Source organism: Diabrotica virgifera, chromosome 7 (assembly GCF_917563875.1).
Source record: "Diabrotica virgifera virgifera chromosome 7, PGI_DIABVI_V3a".
NCBI lineage: Eukaryota > Metazoa > Arthropoda > Insecta > Coleoptera > Chrysomelidae > Diabrotica > Diabrotica virgifera.
In genome coordinates, this window is record NC_065449.1 from 10924081 (window position 1) to 10948281 (window position 24201).

At 33.3% G+C, this 24201-nt stretch overlaps 1 protein-coding gene across 2 annotated transcripts in view; it reads left to right on the plus strand.

Annotated features, from left to right (window-relative positions):
• The first annotated feature begins 3395 nt into the window (after nucleotides 1–3395).
• Nucleotides 3396–24201, plus strand: part of LOC114327384 (collagen alpha-2(I) chain-like) — a 35519-nt gene continuing 14713 nt past the window's right edge. Inside the window, exons 1-2 of one of the 2 annotated variants that reach the window (XM_028275979.2) lie at nucleotides 3396–3560; nucleotides 9769–10400. In XM_028275979.2, coding sequence (XP_028131780.2) covers nucleotides 3549–3560; nucleotides 9769–10305 — 549 coding nt within the window. In that variant the 5' untranslated portion in view covers nucleotides 3396–3548 and the 3' untranslated portion in view covers nucleotides 10306–10400. Of the gene's footprint in view, nucleotides 3561–9768; nucleotides 10401–24201 lie in introns of those variants that run through there. The other variant, XM_050656464.1, reaches the window with a different exon arrangement.

The following is a 24201-nucleotide window of genomic DNA, read 5'->3' on the forward strand; positions in this document are numbered from 1 at the left end:
ATCATAAAATATTGATTAAAAAATTATCTTTTTTAAACAAACATTGTTTAAACAAGCAATTGGACTTCGCAAGTCATAGGTTTTTACCCAATATGACCGGAAATATAACCAGAAGTCACTATTTGAATTTCGTGTAACTTTGTTTGGATTATATGCTATTTCACTAATATTGAGTCATATTTACCAAACTTCATCCATCAGCAAAGAGAACAAAAACAAAATGAGACTATAGTGAAAAGTATCACCGTATACAACTGTGATGTATGGCCACTGAAAGAAATAACACTAGCAACGCTGAGAGCAACGCAATTGGATTTTTGGAGAAGAGCTGCAGGAAGACCTACAAGAGAACGGATTACCAATGAACGCATTAGAGAAATAATGGAAATCAAAACGAACAATCACCGATGATTTATCGACAAAACGACTTATCTGGTTCGGACATATACAAATAATGGATGAACAACGAATACCAGAGGAAAAACTAAAAAGAAAAGTTGGAGCGAAGGAATAGTCAAAGAGCTGAGAGAAAGAAACATAGAAGAGGATCTTTGAAACAACCGGACGAAGTGGGCATTGGAAGCTGAAAAACAGCGGAGAACGTTTTTTTTTCTCTGATTCTGGCTTTGGTTTAGAATTAGAACCTTTAGCCACGTAATTGTATAACTTATCACTAAGTCAGGGGAGTAATGTGTAGTGTGTGTGTTGAGTAAGTGTCTTATTACTTTACAAAGTCGACGTCATTGTCTTTGCAAAGAGACGCTAATTGTTTCCGAACGTCTGCGGTCCCTCCGGTGAGTACCGATCCCACAATGACAGAAATTATTTTTCATTTATTAATTTATAATAAGCGGAGAACGTTATAAACCGACATGTAGTAGTATAGTTCAGAGAAATAAGATTTTTTTCGTGACACATCCCCCTTCAGGCCGAAACCAAATTTTTTGAGTAGTATGGATATCTATGTATATTAATAACCTGTTTCCTTAATAACCTGTAATACTAATATATGTTTCCTGCAGCCGATTTTGATGATATACATATTTATAAACAAATCAAGATCAAAAAACGGTAAATTTTTGCTTTTTTCGTCTATTACCAAAAAGTTTAAAAGTATTTTAAACAAATTTGAGACTAAAAAACTCATAAATCGTATAAAAAACTTCAATATGGCGTTCGCTGAATATGTCTATCCTTATTGGTTACTTAGAAAATTGCAAAATAAATCATGAATTTTGAGTTTTTATAAATGTTCATAACTTATGTAAAAATAAACTTAGAACCTTCTTATTACAAGGAATGCTGAGACTTCTGGTGCTTAAATCATACCCTAAATTTCAAAGCAATTGGTAAAATAGTTTAAAAGTTATTTAATTTGTTTATCCCTAATTCATTTCTTTTGCAACACTAAGTCAGAAAATTATTTGGTTACAGTAATACTTTGGACAGTTTATGAAAGAAGAACATTTATACTATTAACTTAATTAAAAAAAATGACAAAAAGTAATTTTAAACAGTGTAAAATTATTTTGCAAAAACATGTCGATTTTTTGCTTACTTATAAACAATTAGAATAACTTTTTAACCGTTAGCCGTAGAAAAATAATTTTTTGATATTTAGAAAGACTGAATTTTTATACTCATTTAGAAAGAAAAACAATTGTCCTAGGACAATTATGGACGAAGTTAGTCCCTTTTTTTAATTCACATGTTCTTGCAAAATAATTTTGCAATATTTAGAATTATTTTTTTATTTTTTTTTAATTAAATTAATAGTGTAAATCTTCTTCTTCCATAAACTATCCAAAGTATTACTGTAACTTCATTATTTTGTGACTTATAGTGTTGCAAAAAGTATTGAATTTGGGATAAACAAATTAAATAACTTTTAAACTATTTTATCAATTGCTTTGAAATTTAGGGTATGATTTAAGCACCAGAAGTTTCAGCATTCCATTTAACGAGAAGGTTCTAAGTTAATTTTTACATAAGTTATGAATATTTATAAAAACTCAAAATTTATGATTTAATTTGCAATTCTCTAAGCAACCAATAAGGATCAACATATTCAGCGGGCATTCAGAGGACATATTTTTTATACGGCTTATGAGTTTCTTACTCTCAAATTTGATTAAAATGCTTAACTTTTTGGTAATAGACGAAAAAAGAGAAAATTAACCGTTTTTTGGTCTTTATTTGTTTATAACTATGTATATTATCATCAAAATCGGCTGCAGGAAACATATATGTTATTAAGGGAAAATATATGTTATTATTATAGATGTCCATACTACTCAAAAAATTTGGTTTCGGCCTGGAGGGGATTGTGTCACCAACAGGATATTTTTTTCTTATTTTTCTGAACTAGTAGTAGAACGTTAAATAGTAGATGTTTGGTGAGTTGTTCTAAAAAAGTGTACAATATAGGAAAAATATGTAGTTTAATTTTGTTATAAATTAATTTATTTATAAGAAAATTAAAACATCTTTGGGATCTGGTAATGAGTTATTTATGTGTCTCTATTATTCGAGTTACATCGATTTAAAAACAAGAAAATAGCCGAGAAGATATATTTTTTTATAACTGATATAAAATGTCATAATTTTACACCTCTTGATAATTGCTGAAACGTCACATTTGATCCCATGGGGTAAAATCTATGAAAAGCAAATGAGGAATCATTGTTCATTTCGCTCAGATTTTACCAGATCTTGCTGAACTTCGACCACATTTTGACACAATTTTTTTTGGTATTCTGGTAATTACCTAGGCAACGTAGTATTTTTTAAGGCAAAATTGTTAAAACTTCGTGTGTTTCTGGCGACTTCATGAACAAAATTTTGTATTGTACACGGGGCAAAATGTAGATTTTAGTGCTCTCACGGTTACATCCCTCTGCTATACGCGTCTGGACCGAAAAACTCCTATTTCTGCCCCTTATATAATATTTTAACTCTTTTCCATGCTCTAACCCTAATAGATTTTAAATCGTTCACTGACGTTGTTATCTTTAGTCAAGAGTGAGTCTAGGTATCTTAAGATGTTCACACCTTCCAGTCCCAAATTATAGGAACAGAGAATGGAACAACCATACAAACAGAATGGCAGACGATAGGGTAGTCAAGACAGTAAGAGAAGAAGTAGAAAAAGAACAAGACAAATTAAAATTCCACTAATAGTAAAAGAAACTCAGGTTATTATAATAGTGTATGACAAAAAATGTTGAGACTGTTTTGATTTTTCTAAATAACAAAATACCAACACTGTGACACTAAGAATCAAGTTTATTCTATCAATTAAAATATATCTGCACCAGTAAATCAGGCAAATAGAAAATAAAAACAATTAAAATTCAGATTATATAAAATTTACATATTACGGATAGGTAATTTCAAGATTCCGTTATATCGCTCAAAAAGATATTTTCAGCGCAAAATGCATATTTTATATAATTGAAGGCCATTTTTACTATTTTGTGCAAGTATATAAACCAGGGGTGCAAGATGAAAGATAACAGTTTTCTCCTGTGTCTTAATAACAGCTCAACATGAACGCAATGGTAAGTCTTTTTTTTTGAAAATTCCACACCTGTACTTTTGAACCAATCAAGATACGTTATTTTGACAGATCACCATGGCAACGGAGGTATTTTATCGGAAATTTTTTGCTCGTGGGATACCCAACAGCGAATTATAGTGGAAATTTTTTGACGTTTACAATAACAGAACATTTTTGACAGACTGGTTTTTATTTACATAATTTAAAATAAAACGCCAAAAAATAATTTTCTATCACTTGTAGTTACTCAAAACTTATGTAAAATTGAAGAATATACTATTTTCTATCTTGAAATGGTATTCCCATGCAACTACAATGAGTAGAAATTACGAATTTGAAAGCCTAAATAATTGCTGACAAAGCTATGGCGCGCTATTAATCTGTTCATGCAGCTTTGGATTTTCAAATGCAAATTTGGTGTGGAATTTTCTTACCGAATACCACGCGAAGTCAAATTAATATCCGGAAATTTTTTTTTGATCATGAATATTTTTAGAAAATTTCCCTCGTCTGCGACTCGGGAAATTTTCAAAATATTCATGATCTCAAAAAAATGTCCGGAAATAATTTGACCTCTAGTGGTATTACTAGTGAAAATATTTGGTCGATCATTAATGACTAATGACAAATCATTTTAGGAGGGTTTGTTTTTGAATAAAAAGAATGTGTGTACTTTGTACGCACGTAAGAAGTTATACTTTTATTATATGATTCCAACGAAATTAATATACAGTGTGGAAGGCAATTATGGAATAAAATTATTTCTGTCCTTGTTTCAAAAAATTATAAAAAACGCTGAGACCCGTCGATTTTTAAATAAAAATGTGCATTTTTGAACATAAATTTAACTATACAGGATGATCCTCGCAAGTCTAGCATAATCCATATGCTTTATTTTTAATGGAACACCCTGTATATTCTTATATATTTAAAAGCTGCTTTACAACCTGATTTTAATGAACTGTCTCATGTAGGGTGTATTATGATTAATACAGGGTGAAATTTTGAAATTAAAAAGTATGGAAACCACTTATGGAATAAAATTGTTTGTGTCCTTATTTAAAAAAAATATAAAAAATACTGGGACACGTCAACTTTTAAATTTAAATGGGCGCTTTACAAACATAAATTTAAATATACAGAGTGCTTCACGCAAGTACGGTATAGTCCATGATCTTTAGTTTTAATGGATCACCCTGTATATTTTTTAATTTTTAGAATCTGCTAAATAACCTCCTATCAAAAAAATGTATTATGTAAAGTCCATTATGAATAGTACAAGGTGAAATTTAAAAATTATTTATAAATTTTGTCAGGACATTAAATACAAAACCCAATAGATTTATTACTTAGTTTAGAAAACGTATGCCTTTATTTAGCTAATTCAACAAATAATACCGTTATTTAAAGCCTGATAAATTATTAATTTCAAAATTTTATGTACTCGTAGATATTTAATTTCTTGACGAAAATTATACATACGATAATTATACATATAAAATTTCACCTTGTATTATTCATAATAGGTCCTACATAATAGGTATACACTTTTTTGATACAAGGTTGTTTAGCAGATTCAAAAAATAATAAAAATGTACAGGGTGATCCATTAAAACTAAAGATTATGGACTATGCTGTACTTGCGTGAATCACCCTGTATATTTTAATTTATATTTTAAAACGCCCATTTGAATTTAAAAATTGACATGTCCCAGTAATTTTTATAATTTTTTAAAATAACGACACAAACAATTTTATTCCATAAGTGGTTTCCATACTTTTTAATTTCAAAATTTCACCCTGTATTATTCATAATACACCCTACATGATATAGTTCGTTGAAATCAGGTTGTTAAGCAGCTTTTAAAAATATAAGAATATATAGGGTGTTCCATTAAAAATAAAGATTATGGACTCTGCTAGACTTGTAAGGATCACCCTGTACATTAAAATTTATGTTTAAAAAGTGCACATTTTTATTCCAAAATCTACGGGTATCAGCATTTTTTATAATTATTTTGAAACAAGGAGAGAAATAATTTTATTCCCTAAGTGCCTTCCACTCTATATGTACTTTAAACAGTTTATTTATATTTTATTTAAATATTTAACTAATTTTACTACTTACTACTTTCCAAACATTTTTATTAAAACAATAGATACCAAAAATTAAAAAAATAAAAGATTAAAACACACACAAACACATTGAAAAATGCACCAAAGAAATGATTTCTGAACAATAATTGCTGGCAAAATTTTTAACTAAATACGCATTTTCTGAAAAAATTTATATAACAAATATATTCACAATCATAAAATGTATAAAAAAAAATAAAAAAATAAAAACTTGCATTGGGATTCGAACCCGCGTGCTTAGAGTTGAAATCCACTTAAAAAACACCCGTCACCCGATTTGACCACTTACACGTACTTGTCATGTGGGAAGGTAGGCTAACTGAACGTTTTACTGTTTGACAGTTCTGAATTTAATCAAATTAATTTGATTTTTGTGTGTGTTTGTGTTCACAAAGGGAATTAAAATATTAAAATACAACAAAACATAGAGTAAGAAAACAATAGGTATATTAGATGAAGAGTGGTAAAAATTTTGTTGGCAATCAAATTATGTAAATCAAAGCATTACCTACTATAAATAGATAGGTACATACAGTTTCCAAATATGTAGGTACCTACCTATGTAATTTTTTATTACAATACTGAAACATTTACAATTAAGTACGTACCTGTTGCTTTTAAACACTATTTAAAAAGTTACTACAATTATAAACTTGCTTTTGTCTGTGTCCTCACAACAATAAAAACTAATATACAATATTTTTGTTTATCCATAACCTCCATATTGAACAATTATTGTCATGTCATTTGAACACCAATCAATTTGCACCATCAGAGCAAATGTATAATGCGTCTGCGCCGGGGAATAAGGATTTTGATGAATTCACGGATATTCAATTTCTCTCCCATAGCGCCTAAAGAAGTATAACTTTAAAAACCTAAAATGATTTTTAAATATATTTTATCGAGGATTTGTGAAGACATGTTCATTTCTTTGGATTTTGATCTTCCTGTCACACATTTTTTTTTAGAACTTTTTTGTTCACATTTCGAATTGTTCTTCTTCCTTCACTGCTTTTCCCTTTTCAGGTGTCGTTGCTCCTTATTCTTCTTCACCACTCATTCCTATCCATCGTTTCTTCTATATGTAAACCTTTCTCCATCAAGTCCTCTGCCACGGTCCTTCTATCTTCTCCTCGGTTTAACTCTACTTCTCTTTCCCTCAGCTTCAAGCAACTCTATTCTTCGCTCCACAGTTATTTCTACGTCTGACGTGACCAAACCATTGCAATCTTTGTTATTGAACCTTTTTTGAGACTATAGTTACGTCAACTCTTTCCTTAATCACGTTGTTCTTTCTAATATTACCCAATATCCACCATAATATTTTCCCTTCAGTTACCCAATTTTTTTTTTTGAACCAATTTACAGGCTACATTTTAACACCGCACACCAGTGAAGGCCTAATCACACTTTTGCATATCTTTCCTGGTTAAATCAACCAGCCTGTATCCTGTGGTAAATTTCTCGATCTAGTATCCTATTGTCATAGTTGGCTAAGGTATCGTTTTTTATTGAGTATACGCTATTATATCTGTGGTGTGTCGACAATTCATAAAAAAGGCAGCTTCCATAAATGCGACCATTATAGAACTATTTCTCTTATATCACATGCCAGTAAAATTATGACTACATATAATCAATGAGAGACTAAAAACATTCCTTCAAAGAGAAATTCCACAAGAGCAAACTGGATTTACCAAAGGTAGAGGTATTCCAGAACACCTGTTGAATATAAGACAGATAATCGAAAAATCTAGGGAATTCATAATTCCACTGTACATACGAGTATTATGCTTTATAGGTTATCGTAAGGCGTTCGACAGGGTCAAGTGGAGACAATTATGGCGAATACTAAAAGAAGTAGGCGTACCCCAACACCTTATTTCGCCTATAACTGAACTATACGAATATACGAACACACTACTGGATCAGTTAAAGTTTTTGACACACTTTCAAACGAATTTCATCCAGAGCGGGGCGTCAGACAGGTATATGTATACTATCTCCACAATTATTCAATATATATGGAGAGCATATTATGAGAAGAGCACTTGAAGGATGGGAAAAAGGCATCTCAATAAATGGTCATAAAATAAACAACCTACGTTTCGCACATGACACTGCCCTTTTTGCAAATAGTCAAGCAGAGCTGATTGAGCTTATATGGCTGGTTGAAAACGAAAGTCAAATATTTGGTCTGCAATTAAACATATCACAGACAAAGATCATGATAGTGGATAGACTACATAACAATCATCCACACATAACCACAATTGATCGATTTGAGGTTGTGAGCTCATACTTATATATGGGATAATTAATCACAAACACAGGATCACTACAGGAAGAAATAAAACGTAGATGTGATCTAGCAAAAGTCGCCACAGCAAAAATGACCACAATATGGAAGGACTGTCAAATTTCAAGAGCGTTAAAGATGAGGTTGATCAACTGCTTAATATTCCCAATACTGACCTACGCATGTCAATCTTGGACCCTGAGAAATTCGGAAAGAAGAAAGGTAGACGCCATTGAAATGTTCTGTTTGAGACGAATGCTACGAATTCCTTGGACCGACCATAGAACAAATAATTCAATTTTAAGAGAGCTAAAAGTTAGCCAACGACTTTCCAGTAAAGTCCATCTCCAACATTTAAATTACTTTGGACATGTTATGAGAGCAAACCACAGAAAACATGGAAAGACTCATTATACAAGGAAAGGTGGAAGGCCGAAGATCACGAGGAAGATCCCCAACAAGATGGATCGATCAAATTACAGGAATATGCAAAAGACCTATGCATGAGTTAAAAGAAATGACCAGAGACAGAGATCTTTGGAGACGGACAATACACGACATCACGTTGACCACTACACTCCCTCCGGCGGGTCGTCAGGACTGAAGAGAGAGATCTGTGGGGGTACATATATTTACTTTAATTCATTTTTCACTTCTCAAGTTGTGAGGAACTTTTGAACTGTTGCTCTACATTTAGGCCAGGCTCTACTACAGCCCGAGTAGAGCCCTGGCCTCCCCCAGCATCCGCCTCCAAATATCTCTGTCCCTGGCAGCTCTCCTCCAGTTATCCACTCTCAATATCTCGTTAGCTATCCATCTCTTCCTTGGTCTTGGTCTTGGTATCGCAGATGGGTCCCAATACCCTTATATTTTTTTTAAACGCTTTTCTTTAGTTCAATCGTTTGGGTCAAATCTTTGGACGTTAATTTGACTGCCTTTTCTTCAATGCAAATGACTAAAAATTTGCAGACATATCCATTCGCGGGTACAATACACGAATAGTCACTAAAAAATTTTTTTATGTTTATTAATTGTTAAAAAAAACGATTTTAACGGAAAATCCTTAAATTCTCTTGTTTTTTACAATGAAGAAACTTGAAACTATTACAGATTGTAGCTAATTATATGAACTATACATAATTTTTCACTTTTTTTGTTAATTGTTTACGTTATGCTTCATAAATAAACAATAAAGTTTCAAATTTTTTGCCGATTCCGACTACTTTTCATGTTTGTACATCATATTTTTTATAGGTACATATTTTAATAAACATGACGATATATTTTAATATTTGAAAAGTGTAAGACTAAAAAGTAAAAAATAAAAAAATATGAAAAAAAAATTTTTAGGAAACGGTTTTCTTTAGATACGAGTAACTAAAATTAAACATATTATAAAAAAATCAACTAAAAAGCAAAAAATAAAAAAAATGGAAAATCTAACACATTCGTTGAAGAAAAGCGTTTATTTGATGAAGACGCGCCACGCTTTTCTTTGACGAATGTGTTAGATTTTTTGAATTTTTTTTATTCAAAGGTATTGATAAGGTTTATTATATTTTATGTCACGATCTATGTTTCCAGAGACCAAGAAATATTTCCTAAATTTTCAGAGCCTGTTTTCTTCTTTTTTGTTTCAATAATAACTACTAGGTATATCTATTTTAAGTTCTGTTAATTTTTAGATCATAGCGTAGGTAAAGATATTTTACATACACGTTTTTAATAGAAATAAATATTTTATTTATTATAAAATTTCTATTTTTTTCAGATTGCCCTCACTTTTGCCGCCATGGTAGCGACAGCTTCCGCCTCCCACCTCGGTCTAGGTCTGGGATTGGGACCTGCCGGTATCAACCCCCATGCCCTTAGCCCAATTGGGCCCTCTGGAATCGTCACCGGAGCTGGCGCAGCCGGTCCTTCTGGAATCGTAACCGGAGCTGGAGCTATTGGACCTGCTGGAGCAGTCAACGGAAATGGAGCTGTAGGTCCAACTGGTCCCAATGTAGGTGGTATCCTTGGTGGTCCCGGTGCCTTAGGATTGGGATTAGGTCTTGGTGGCCCCGCTCTTAGCCCCATTGGTCCCTCTGGAATTGTCACCGGTGCTGGTGCTGCTGGTCCATCTGGCATCGTTACTGGAGCTGGAGCTGCTGGTCCCGTTGGGATAGTCAACGGACTTGGAGCTATTGGACCAAATGGCCCCAACGGACATGGTGCCATCTTAGGCCCCGCTGGGTTAGGTTTAGGTTTGGGATTGCGAGGACATGCCGGTTTGGGTCTTGGAATTGGGGCTGGTATTCATGGTTGATAACACATAGCGATTCTTAGGAAATGTTTTTTTACTGATTTTTATAATGAACTGATATTATTTATATTAAACAAATAAATGTTGCATACAAAATATTTCAAATTTTTTCATTTATAAATGAATTTTAACACAAACACTGACGAAATGTATGTATGGATAACAGTATTACACACGTAAAACCCATTATTTTGTCTGCTTTTAGAGATTGTTTTTTAAATTTAAGTACGAACGAAAGTATTTTACACTATAATAATCAATTATTGGTTCTTTATTTACTTTTAGAAATAAGCAAATAATAAGACCACGTGAGAATTTGGCATAATCCAGTTATCTATCCAGTTTTTAGTTAATATATTCCATGTCAAATCACTCAGGCAAAAAATTTTGGTTCTCCGATTTGTCTGAAAATTGGTATATAGCTTCTGCAGGACATAAAAATAAGATATTTAAGGTCAAAAAATCTTCTTCTTCTTTTTTTCTCAAAATGTTATTAAGTATCAATAAACTATCAATGAAAAACATAATATTTTAATAGAAGGGACCCAAAAATGTCATTATATGGCATTATAACAAGCTATTTGGATTCAAAACAAGTTTTTGATCAAATTTTATAGTGTAGAAAACGTTAAAATGCCGTTTTTTACATTTTCCTCCGATATATCATCATCGATTTGGCTGAAAATTTGCCCACGGATAGGCAAAACATAGGACCTTAAGTGGTTAGAAGGATTTGAATTATATTTCAATACCAAAAAAGTTACATATCAGACTCAAAAGTATATTAGTCCAGTCGGGATAGCATTTGACCTTGCATGCCGAGCTGCCCAAAATTTTATTTTTCTAATCTTTAGGGAAGTCAATAGTAGCCTAAATTTAAAATCACGAGTGAATTCCTCCATTACGTTAGCCGCCATCTTGTTTTTAAAGGAGAACCTGTTTTGCTCAATATCTCCGCCATTTTTGACTTTTCGACAAAAATGGTAGGAACTGAAATTGTTCCAAATAAATCGTATTTACAATTATATTATTAAAATTTATTTTTAACATTTTTTGTCGTGAGGTCGATATTTTCGAGTTAATTTTACTTACAGTAGACGCCTATATTTTTGGCTATGATATTACATGTAACTTTTTTGGTATTGTAATATAATTAAAATCCTTCTCAATACTTAAAGTCCTATGTTTTGGCTATCTGTGGGCAAATTTTCAGCCAAATCGATTATGATGTATTTTGGGAATGGAGAAAAATGTAAAAAACGGTATTTTAACGTTTTCTACACTATAAAATTTGATCAAAAACTTGTTTTGAAGCAAAGTAACTTGTTATAGTGCCATATAATGACATTTTTGAGTCCCTTCTATTAAAATATTATGTTTTTCGTTGATACCTTACGATAGAAAATGCAAATTTGTTTAAATAAACTCCAAATCACTGTAAAATTGCATAAAATAATATTTTGAGAAAAAAAGAAGAAGATTTTTTGACCTTAAATATCTTATTTTTACGTCCCGCGGAAGCTATATACCAATTTTCAGACAAATCGGAAATCCAAATTTTTTTGCTCCAAATTTGAGTGATTTGAAATGGTGAAATGAGTGAAATGAAATCACCCATATACAATGAAAGAAATCTTCGGGCATCAAACATCATAAAATCTTTTCAGGCCATAATAATGAAAATAAAAAACTTCTCCTTCTTTAATATAAAACTTATACTGAAACGGTGTCTTGGAGCATGGTATCACACTTGCTCATTTCCCGCCTTACGGAACACATCGAGTGCGAAAAAATCATATATTTAACAATATTTCTACAAAATTGCTATGATTTTTAACTTTAACTAATATTTATACTCCCAATGGTCATGTTGCTGTCTACTATTATACTGTAATGAAAATTCTTATATCATATCGATACCTATGTACAAACTGCAGTATGCTTCCAGGCGAAGCCATAGCTATTTTGGAAGCCTTAATCTTCTAATCTTCTTTAAAAAGGGTAGAACACGCAGGGCTGTAACTACGATGTTACGGACCCCGTGGCAAAGGTGATCTTGGGCCCCTTGCCCCAAAATTTCTTAAAACTTTAAAACCGAATGGAAAAATATGAATATTTATTTAGAGAAAATGCAGGAAGAGGTAAATCAGATTGCTGAGCAGATAAAGAAAATTTAAAAGGTCGAAGAAAAATTCAAGAATGCGGAACAACTCGATATGGAAAAAGTGGAACAAAAATTGACGGAGATAGAAAAATGTCAAAAAGGAGGAGACTGTCAGGAAGTAATTGTATACAGCTCTAATGAGAGCAGAATCCTATTTGACGAGGATATTAGAAAACGATATCCGGTACCTTCAGCAGTGACACCCTCGAAGGCGAGTACCGTCACTGCTGTTAGATTTATTATGCTGTGGTACTGGTAGGGCTGATTCCAATGTGCTCATTCCATCCTACCCTTACCTTTCTTTTTAATATGTGGTACTATGTGGTTCCGTTCACGTACCAATATGTGATCTGGGGTAAATTGGTTAAGACAAAGTAGCTGGGACCGAGGGCCGCTATTACGGTTGCATTTTAGTTTTTATTTCACCAAAATAACTAATTTCCTCAGTAACAAATTATATCTTTACGAAAGGTCTCGGGAGCCACTCTTCCAATGACATTTTAGGTTTTATTACGCCGAAACAACTGATTTCCTAAGTATTAATTTAAATGTTTATGTTAAAGTCTCGGGAGCCCCAGCTCAGCTCAGGCCTCAGGGGCCCCTTCTAAGGGTTCTGTTCCAATTGCATTTTAGTGGAAAATACTAATTTCTCCAGTGAAAAATTAAAACTTTATGTCCAGTTCTAGGGTGCCCCTGTAAGGTTTTTTAAAATTGTGTCATTTGAAAATATTTCGTTGGGATCGGCTTTTAAAATACATATTTTTATTTTCCTCGTTAAACTCTATGCACCGTGAAAAAAGGGGCACCTGCGGGGCTCCGCTTGGTTGGGGGCCTCGGGGCACTGCCCCGGTAGCCCCAATGGTAGTTACGGCTCTGAGAACACGATGAAGTGCTTTATCATAATAGACTCATTAAATGCATTACTGGAAATGAAACAGATATATACCAAAAATCCTATTTGACAAACAATAAAAAACTAACTAAAAACATTCCGATCAGCAGAAAAGAAAGAGGATTTTATTTGGGTAATTTCACATACAGGTATCTGCGGAAATGAAAAAGGAGATCAACTGGCAAACAAAACTTGAATAAGCTCAAACCACATTGCAAAGTTAAAAATATATCCTTACACCGATCTATACAATCTGGTTAAATCTACAGGGTGTAACAAAAATACAGGTCATAAATTAAATCACATATTCTGGGACCAAAAATAGTTCAAATGAACCTAACTTACCTTAGTACAAATATGCACATAAAAAAAGTTATAGCCCTTCGAAATTACAAAATGAAAATCTATTTTTTCTAATATATCGAAAACTATTAGAGGTTTTCTATTGAAAATGGATATGTGGCATTCTTATGGTAGAAGCATCTTGAAGAAAAATTATAGTGAAATTTCTGCTCCCCATAAAAATTTTATGGGGGTTTTTTCCCTTAAACCCCCCCAAACTTTTCTGTACGTTCCAATTAAATTATTATTGTGGTACCATTAATTAAATTTAATATTTTTAAAACTTTTTTGGCTCTTATTATTTTTTCGATAAGGCAGTTTTTATTGAGTTGCGGCTTCTTTTTTAATATGTTTACATAAAAATTTTATGGGGGCTTTGTTCCTTTAAACCCCCCAAATGTTTGTGTACGCTCCAATTAAACTATTACTGCGATACCATTAGTTAAACACAATATTTTTAAAACTTTTTTGCCTCTTTGTATTTTTTCGGGAAGGCACCTTTTATCGAGATATGGCTTCTTTTTTAATACGGTTCAAAATATACCTAAAAATGTAAATCATACATAAATTTTCATATTATTACCAAGTCTCCATAATAGTACTTACCCATATACAAATATGTGGTGGATTTGACAAATATTCAAAATATCTCGATAAAAACTGACTTTTCGAAAAAGTACTAAGAGCCAAAAAAGTTTTAAAAATATTGTGTTTAAGTAATGGTACTACAATAATAATTTAATTGGAACTTGCACAAAAGTTTGGGGGGGTTTAAAAGAACTAAACCCCCATAAATTTTTTATAGGGTGTCCAAATTTCACTATAATTTTTTCTTAAGATGCTACTGTCATAAGAATGCCAAATGTCCATTTTCAATAAAAAATCTTTAATAGTTTTCGATATATTGGAAAAAATCGATTTTCATTTTGTAACTTCAAAGGGTTGTAACTTTTTTTGTATGCATATTTGTACTAAGGTAAGTTAGGTTTAATCAAACTATTTTTGGTCCCAGAATATGTGATTAAATTTATGACCTGTATTTTCGTTACACCCTGTATACACTGTACTAATATATGGCAAAAACATTTAGTCTAAGAGCTGGGAGCGGATTTTGTGCGTGATAAGTAATATGGAAAAACTATACGGGGATATGTTGAATTAGTTGTGTACATGACTTTCACCAGCGGCCGGAAACCAGAGTTGGGGCCGAGGGTAGTTATAAGGGGGCAAAGTCGCGGATTTTATTATTTTTTTTATGACGCTCATGATCGAGATAGTGCACCAAAATTTGAGAATAAGTAGGTCATGAAGTACCTAAGTAAAATCTCTAGGGGCTCAACGCTGCGTAGCCGACAAAGGGGTGGGGGTAGGGGTGAATATAAAAAATATAAGGGGTTTTTTGCGACGTTCGTGATTGAGATAGTGCACCAAAATTTGGGTATAAGTAGACCACGACATAAATAATTAAAATCCCCAGAGCCGGAAACCAGAGTCGGGAAGGAAGGTAGTTATAGGGGGTCAAATTTCCGTTTTTTATTATTTTTTTTTGTGACGCTCATGATCGAGATAGCGCGCCAAAATTTGGGAATAAGTAGATCATGACGTAACTAAGTAAAATCTCCAGGAGTGGAACGCTGCTTGGCCGACAAAGGGGTGGGGCAGGGGTGAATATAAAAAAATGTAAGGGGTTTTTTGCGACGTTCGTGATTGAGATAGTGCACCAAAATTTGGGAATTAGTAGACCATGACATAACTAAGTAATATCCCCAGAGGGGGAAACCAGAGTGGCGGACGAGGGTAGTTATAAGGGGTAAAAGTTGCGGTTTTTATTATTTTTTTTGTGGCGCTCATGATGGAGATAGTGCACCAAAATTTGGGAGTAAGTAGGTTATGATGTAACTAAGTAAAATCGTCAGGGGCGGAACGCTGCTTGGGGTACAAAGGGGTGGTAGGCAGGAGTGAGTATAAAAATATATGGGGTTTTTTTTGCCGTTCGTGATCGAGATAGTGCACCAAAATTTGGGAATAAGTAGATCATGACATTACTAAGTAAAATCTCCAGGGGCGGAACACTGCGTGGGGGACAAATGTTGTGCCGGGTCACAAAAAAAATAATACACACTGCGATTTTGACCCCTTAAAACTACCCTCTTCCCCAACTCTGGTTTCCGGCTCTGGGGCTTTTACTTAGCTAAGTCATGGTCTACTTATTCCCAAATTTTGGTGCACTATCTCAATCTAGCACGTCGCAAAAAACCCCTTATATTTTTTATATTCACACCTACCCCCACCCCTTTATCGGCCACGCAGCGTTCCACCTCTGGAGATTGTACTTAGTTACCTCATGACCTACTTATTCCCAAATTTTGGTACACTATCTCGATCATGAGCGTCACAAAAAAAAATAATAAAAACGGCGATTTTGACCCCTTATAACTACCCTCATGCCCAACTCTGATTTCCGGCTCTGGGCATTTTACTTAGTTATATCATGGTCTACTTATTCCCAAATTTTGATGTACTCCCTCAATCACGAACGCCGCAAAAAACCCCTTATATTTTTTCTAATCATCCCTGCCCCACCCCTTTGTCGGCCACGCAGCGTGCCACCCCTGGAGATTTTACTTAGTTACGTCATGACCTACTTATTCCCAAATTTTGGTGCACTCTCTCGATCATGAGCGTCACAAAAAAAAATAATAAAAACGGCGACTTTGACCCCTTATAACTACCCTCATCCCCAACTCTGGTTTCCGGCTCTGGGGATTTTACTTAGTAATGTCATGATCTGCTTATTCCCAAATTTTGGTCCACTATCTCAATCACGAACGTCGCAAAAAATCCTTTATATTTTTTATATTCACCCCTACCCCCACCCCTTTGTCGGCCATGCAGCGTTCCGCCCCTAGAGGTTTTACTTAGTTACGTTATGACCTACTTATTCCCAAATTTTGGTGCACTATCTCGATCATGAGCGTCATAAAAAAAAATAATAAAATCCGCGACTTTGACCCCTTATAACTACCCTCGGCCCCAACTCTGGTTTCCGGCCGCTGGTGAAAGTCATGTACACAACTAATTCAACATATCCCCGTATAGTTTTTACATATTACTTATCACGCACAAAATCCGCTTCTATCTCTCCGACTAATTGGGAAACATTAGGTACAAAATTAAATGAAATCTGCACAAAAATAAATGCTGTCCTGGATAATCTTTAAACAGAAGAAATAACGTTATTATTAACCGTCTAAGACTTGACCATACTCAGGGCCGCCGAGAGGAATGGTCGGGCCCCTGTAAGAAGTGAAGAGTGGGCCCCCGGCAAAAAGCGAAGAGAAAAAAAATTGTTTAATTTTTCTAGAAATAAAATTTTTAATAATAAATACATACCTAATAAGAAGCATTTCAACTATAAATTTTATTAAATTTTGATTATATTAATAGTGAAAATATTTATAATACAGGTGCTTTTTGAGTTTTCCGATTGGCAAAGATGTCTATATTTTAAAAAAATCGCATGATTTTATCAAATCATTCTTAACGCACAAAGTTGCTCGGCCAGTTAACTAATCCTGTTTCATTATAGATCTCTTAGCATTGTTTATGCGAGAAAGACAACTAAAGGATCTTTCCGCCTCTGCAACTATCACCGGTAATGTGCAAAATACTCTTAACGCAATAACGTCGCAGGAAATAATGACTCAAATTTGAGATGTTTAACTTTAACAAGTAAATACACACACCGGCAAAATTAGCCGAACACGTTAAAAATGGGACATGTTTGATGTCTCGTATTTCATAAACCAGTGGTCCGATTTGAGTGATTCTTTTAGTGTGTTATAGCCTTATTATTTAAGAATATCGTTGTAATAATATTGTTGCTATACAGGTAAATACCATTTTATACCGGGTGTACCAATCATACTGTGTTTTTTTCTTAAAGTTTGGAACACCCTGTGGAATATTCTAGCATATGTAAAATATTAGAATTAATACTCGATTGTAGACTTAGGCTTGCTTAACATTTTCCTTTTCGATTCATTTACTTATGTGAGATAATAAAAAAGTTATGTGCGTTAACAACTATCCATGTTTTCATCAATAAATCCTCATAGTAGGGGAGGAAAGTATACTAAATTTGCAGTTACTCGAGCGTTATGGGGACCTATTGGATTGTGAACAGTATGTTCTAAAATCAGAAAAAGGTTAAGTTAAGTTTTCCATAAAGTGGGGGACTTTTCATTTTTTAATTTAATTTTCCATTTGAAACAATCATTTTTCTCCGATTATAGCGCTATCTATCCATAATTCGAAAAAATATGTCGAATAAAAGTTGCTTATTTTTACGTAAAGAATCCAAATCTGCAATAAAAATTGGGGGCTCCGATTTAAGATTTTAAATTAAAATCCCCTACCCCACCTCCGTGGGGCTCGTGACACCCCACGGAGAGCGGGGGGTAAATTAAAAATTATAAATACGAACCCTGCGATATTTTGCGAAATGAACATCAGATCGTAAAACTGCAAAATACATCTATTCAATATTTTTCAAAAATCTACCGAATGGCACCAAACACGACCCCCACGGAAGTGGGGTGGGGGTTACATTAAAATATTAAATAGGAGCCCCCAATTTTTCTTGCAGATTTGGATCCTTGACGTAAAAATAAGCAACTTTTATTCGCAACATTTTTTCCTATTATGGATAAATGGCGCTATAATCGGAAAAAAACGATTGGTGGAAATGGAAAATTAAATTGAAAAATGGAGAGTCCCACACTTTATGGAAAACTTAACTCAACTTTTTTTGGTTGTAGCACCCACTCTTCACAATCCACTCCAGGTCCCAAAAAGGCTCGAGTAATTGCAAATTTAGCATACTTTTCTCCCCAACTATGAGGATTTATTGATAAAAAACATGGTTAGTTGTTAAAGCACATAACTTTTTTATTTTCCAACATAAGCAAATGAATCAAAAAAGAAAATGTTAAGAAAGCATAATTCTACAATCGAGTTTTAATTTTAATATTTTATATATGCTGGAATATTCCACAGGGTGTTCCGAACTTTAAGAAAAAAACACAGTATGCTTGTTACACCCGGTATAAAATGACATTTACCTGTCTAGCAACAATATTATCACACCGATATTCTTAAATAATAAGGCTATAACATACTAAAAGAATCATTCAAATCGGACCACTGGTTTATGAAATACGAGACATCAAACATGTCCCATTTTTAACGTGTTCGGCTAATTTTGCCGGTGTGTGTATATTGCAGAAATATGAGATTTACCAATATTATCATCATATTTATGTCGCTCTCACATAACGAAACATTTCATCTATCAATTCTTCACTGATGTCCTTATCAATTTTTTTCTCAATATTGTCGTCATCTTCATCTCGGAATGTCCACAAAATGTTAAATAGTGAATGAATTTCGTTTACCGCATTAAATCTTTTGTTTAACTTACAATAATAATACAATAATATTATTTATTATGTTATTGTTATTTCTAACCCTCAGGAAATACCATCATTTCTAACTCAGGGAACCACTTATTTAATACCGAAGGATCAAAATAACACCCAAGATCCAGCCACGTACCGCCCAATTACTTGTCTTCCAACTTTGTATAAATTGGTCACATCCTGTATAACCCGGCGTATCTACCAACATTGTGCTCTAAACAATATCATAGAGCCTCAACAGAAATGATGCGCTAAGGATTCTATGGGTTGCAAAGAACAACTGATCATCGACTCATTCATTTCTAACCAGGCATTCACCAAAAAAGGAACATTTTTACTGCCTTTATTGACTACAAAAGGCCTTTGATTCAGTGCCGCATGAATGGCTTATAGATATATTAAGAATATACAAAGTCGATGATAACATAGTGACTTTCTTAAGGCATATAATGACAAGTTGGAAGACTAAAATTCACCTTAAAATACCTGGTGAAAACAATATCGAAACGGAAAATATCGCAATCAACCGGGGCCTGTTTCAAGGAGACTCGCCGAGTCCATTGTGGTTCTGTTTGGCTATGAACCCCCTATCACAGCTACTAAACTCCACTGACTCAGGTTTTAGCATTAAAAACAACAATACTGTAGTAGCGAAGCTTAATCATCTGTTGTATATGGATGATTTGAAATTAATGGCTTCTACTCGAGACAATCTAGAAGAGATGCTAAAAATGGTAGAATCATTCTCTAATGATATTAATATGCACTTTGGACTAGACAAGTGCCGCGTTTTAAATATAGTCAGAGGAAAGATACAGCCCGGTGGATTCGATATGCAAAATGGCCAGAACATCGAGGCCATAGGTGAAAACGATATATACAGATATCTTGGAGTAAAGCAGGTGCGGAAAATTGACCATAAGCAAATGAAAACTGAGATAACTACTGAGTTTATACGAAGGATAAAACAGCTGCTTCGTTCACAGCTTAACAGTAAAACTTTTGTTTAAGGCACCAAACACCTACGCTTGTTCCGCGCTTAGCTATTCATTTGGTATTGTTAAGTGGACAAAAACAGATATAGAAAATCTTCAGCGAAAAGTACGAACACACCTCACAAAGGCACAAAAACACCATCCTAAAAGTGCAGTAGAAAGAACGACATTACCACGGAATCTAGGAGGAAGAGGACTTATGAATATAGGTGAGCAATTAGATAAACAAATTGCTAATTTAAAATCTTATTTTCAGATGCAAGCTGAGACATCTACTCTACATCGCGCTATTTGCGCAGTAGATGACACAACACCGATCAAACTGAGGGAACCAGAAATGCGCCTAAACCACCTCACTAAAGACGAAAAATTCGAATCTGGATGGGTAAACCTCTGCACGGGCGACATCCCAATGAGGTCAGCCAAGACTATGTCGACAATGCAGCGTCGAACTATTGGTTGACATCAGGAAAGATGTTCCCTGAAACGGAGGGTTCATTACTGGCCATTCAGGATCAGGTTATACCAATCAGAAATTACTTAAAATATATCATCAAAGACCCTCAGTTTCAAAACGACAGATGCCGATATGGATATCAAGCCCAAGAAACCATCCAACATCTTACAGGGGGCTGCCAGGCATTTGCTGCATCTGAATACAAGGAACGGCATGACGCAGTGGGAAACATCCTTCATCATATAGCTATCAAGCTGGGACTTCTCCAAACGGACCATCTCCAGTATTATCAATATGTCCCTGAGAGTATGCTTGAGGATGGCAACTGCAAGCTGTACTGGGACCGCAATGTGCTCACAGACCAAACAGTGGCACATAATAGACCAGATCTCGTACTAGTTAATAAATTAACAAGACAAACAACACTAATTGATGTGGCGATACCCAACAACAATAATCTACGTAGTAAATTTACTGAAAAGATCGCCAAGTACAGAGATCTGGAAATTCACATACGAAGGCAATGGAGAATGCAAAGTACCCAGACGATACCGATTATTATGTCTACTACTGGAGTCATTCCGAAGACCCTCCTCGAAAGCATAAAAAAGCTGGGTCTGAATGAACATCTTTATAAGACCATGCAGAAATCTGTACTACTTGCGACGGCCAGAAGTGTACGAAAATTTTTGGGAGATACACCTGCATTCCAAGTCACCTAGGGCTCGATAACATGGAAAGAGCCCCACCAGAGCTCAATCCTTTTGATACCGTAGGTATCTGGGATGAGTCAATTTTCCCTTAAGAGGGAGTGTGAGCCGTATGGCTAAATCTGGAATAACTCCTTAAACAATTGACAATATTAAATATTTCACAGCGAAATATTGCGCTGGGCTCAAAATTATCAGTAGCGGTACTACTAGACCCAGGCAAATCATCAAAAAATTCGCAGGCTTTTGCATTATGTTTCTTTATTTGATGTAAATTCTGGATTTATTTCATAATTGCTGGCAATTAATTTAGATTCTTTAGCCGACCCCGCATAGGGATAAGGCAAAGATAATGATGATGATGAACTAATTTAGATTCTTCAACAATGGAGATCATGAATTTCTAATTTTTTGTAAATGTGACATAGAGTCCCAAATCATTATATTTGAATTCTATAAAGTACGTTAGATAATTATATAGAGTGCTTTTTATATTTAAAAATAAAATTGAAAACTTTTATATGGTGTAGTTTTTGTTGTGCAATGTTTTAAATATTTTTAGTTTAGAATTATTATGCGAAATCCATTAAATCGATTTTAATGAAATTTGGTGGACTTATATAACAAACATTTTCTGGGCGAATGATGAAGGTACTAAGTGCAATTTAAGTGGTTGAAAATCAGATTAAAAACAATATTATTTTCTCCCATGTTTTCTATTTATGTCTATTTTGCATCAAGGGTAATAAATTAAAACATTTTTAACCAGCCGTATCGAAAAATTCAATTATCGTTAATTTAATTTCCGCACGACTTTGCTTTAAAATGAATCCTTTTGAAGTTATAAGCAACGAAAGTAGAAACAAACGATGTTTTTAGTAATTTGTAAATATTCTTTTATTAATATTCCTGGCTTCTTAAAAAGTAGGCTATTGATTATATTCAAAATAAGATAGCTAAAAGGAACTACAACGTTAACGGGGTTTTATTATTTCATATGGTCAATGGAAATCTATATATAAAAAAACCGCGGAGTGCTACCATTTAAAGGGGTGCGTTTTTGAGAAATGGGTGAATTAGTCCCTGGGCACAGGTTACATTAGGGTGAGTTCTATGCACTTTTGGTACAAACATACTTACATAAAAATTGTTCCTGGTTAAATTTTCTATCTAAATATCACTTTTTAAAGTCAATGATACTTTTTTTTACAAAAATATATTCAAAAGAAAAAGCACAAAGAAACCCAACAGAAAGAAATTTTGTTTTTGTCCCATAACTTTTGTCCACGAGGATATAGGTATAGACATTGCTTTACAGCAAAAAAATCTACATATTTCTTCTTTAAAATGTTGTTTAGTAGAGGTAATTAGGATTTATAGTTTTCGAAATATGCTTTTTCAAAGTTCGCCACTCACCACAGCAATTTTCCTTGTTATTTTGCAAATATTGTTCTGTAACTTTTTTCTACGTAACTTTAGGTATATGCAATGGTACACGTAATAGAAATAAAAATCAATTACCTTTAAAATGGTCTACTGTATAACGTTGTACGACTTTCTTTTAAAGAGATTATGGTTTTTCAAAGTTTTATACTTTTATTTTATAATATAATATAAAAATAAAATAATATTATTATATAATATATTACATATTATATAATATTATATTATATTATATAATACCTAATATAAAAAATATCATTTTTTACTATTATTTTTGAAATTTCTCATTATAACTTTTTTTCTTCTACATTAAGGTATATATTATATTATATAATAAAAAAAGCTTATTTTTTTTACTTTAATGGTGTACTTCAAAAAATTCAAAAATATAAAAAACTACAGATATTATTTTTCAAAATGTAATAAGATCTCTCCAATGTATATCATAATTTAATAAATTGATTTAATTTTTATAAATGTACAATTTGGCAAATATTTTAAATACGGTCCTTAACGGACGTCAATTTTGAATTCTGCCATATGGTTTCAAGAGTCAAGCTCGCATTCCACAACAAAACGCCAAGCCAACAAGTGCAATGTAGATTTTAGTATTTTGTTTTGTTTTATGTAATGTTTATAATTATTCATTAAAGTGCTTATTGAAAATGGCAATTAGCCGAAACGTTTAAGCCATAACAAAGTGTTTTATTTTTATCAGACCGAAAACCCAGGAATTAAAAAGTTTCTATATGTATATGTGTATTAGGGTGGTGCGAAAAAAGTCAAGTTGATAATTCCGTGTCGCTATAGTGCGAAACAGTTGCGATTGTTAATTACAAGAAAAACAAAAAAAGAATTATTCAAATCGGACTTTATCTTCCGATCCCACAACAGACATAAATATTATGAAAAAAAAAAAGAAATTTTACCTTTTTTCAAAAAAATTTTATTTATCCTTTGTGTACGTTTTATTTATCGCTATAGTAAAATTTATTTACAGTTTGCATGGTAGAGTATTTAAAAAAATTAATTTACGTATTATGAATATCTTCCGATCCCGCAAGGTCAATCAAAATCTATAAAAATTTGAAATTTTTGATGATTTTGATAAATTAAAAAACAGTTAGTTATCTCATTTTTCTGCTACATTGTGAAGCTCTTCGCTTGTTTAAATATTGTATGACAATATTTAAAAAACCCATAACTCAAAAAGAGGGGGTGGTGGCAGTTCTAGCTCCACACGCACCCCTCTCTCCAACCAACCAATGACTGTGTGTTTTTTACATTATTTACATATGTACATTTCTTTTTCATCTGTTTGTGTCCAGCTCTTAAACATCAACTTTGTATTGTGATTTCTTGGTAAAATCTGGCAGCATGGACCTTGATTTAAATGTTTTCCTGATGAGTCCATCT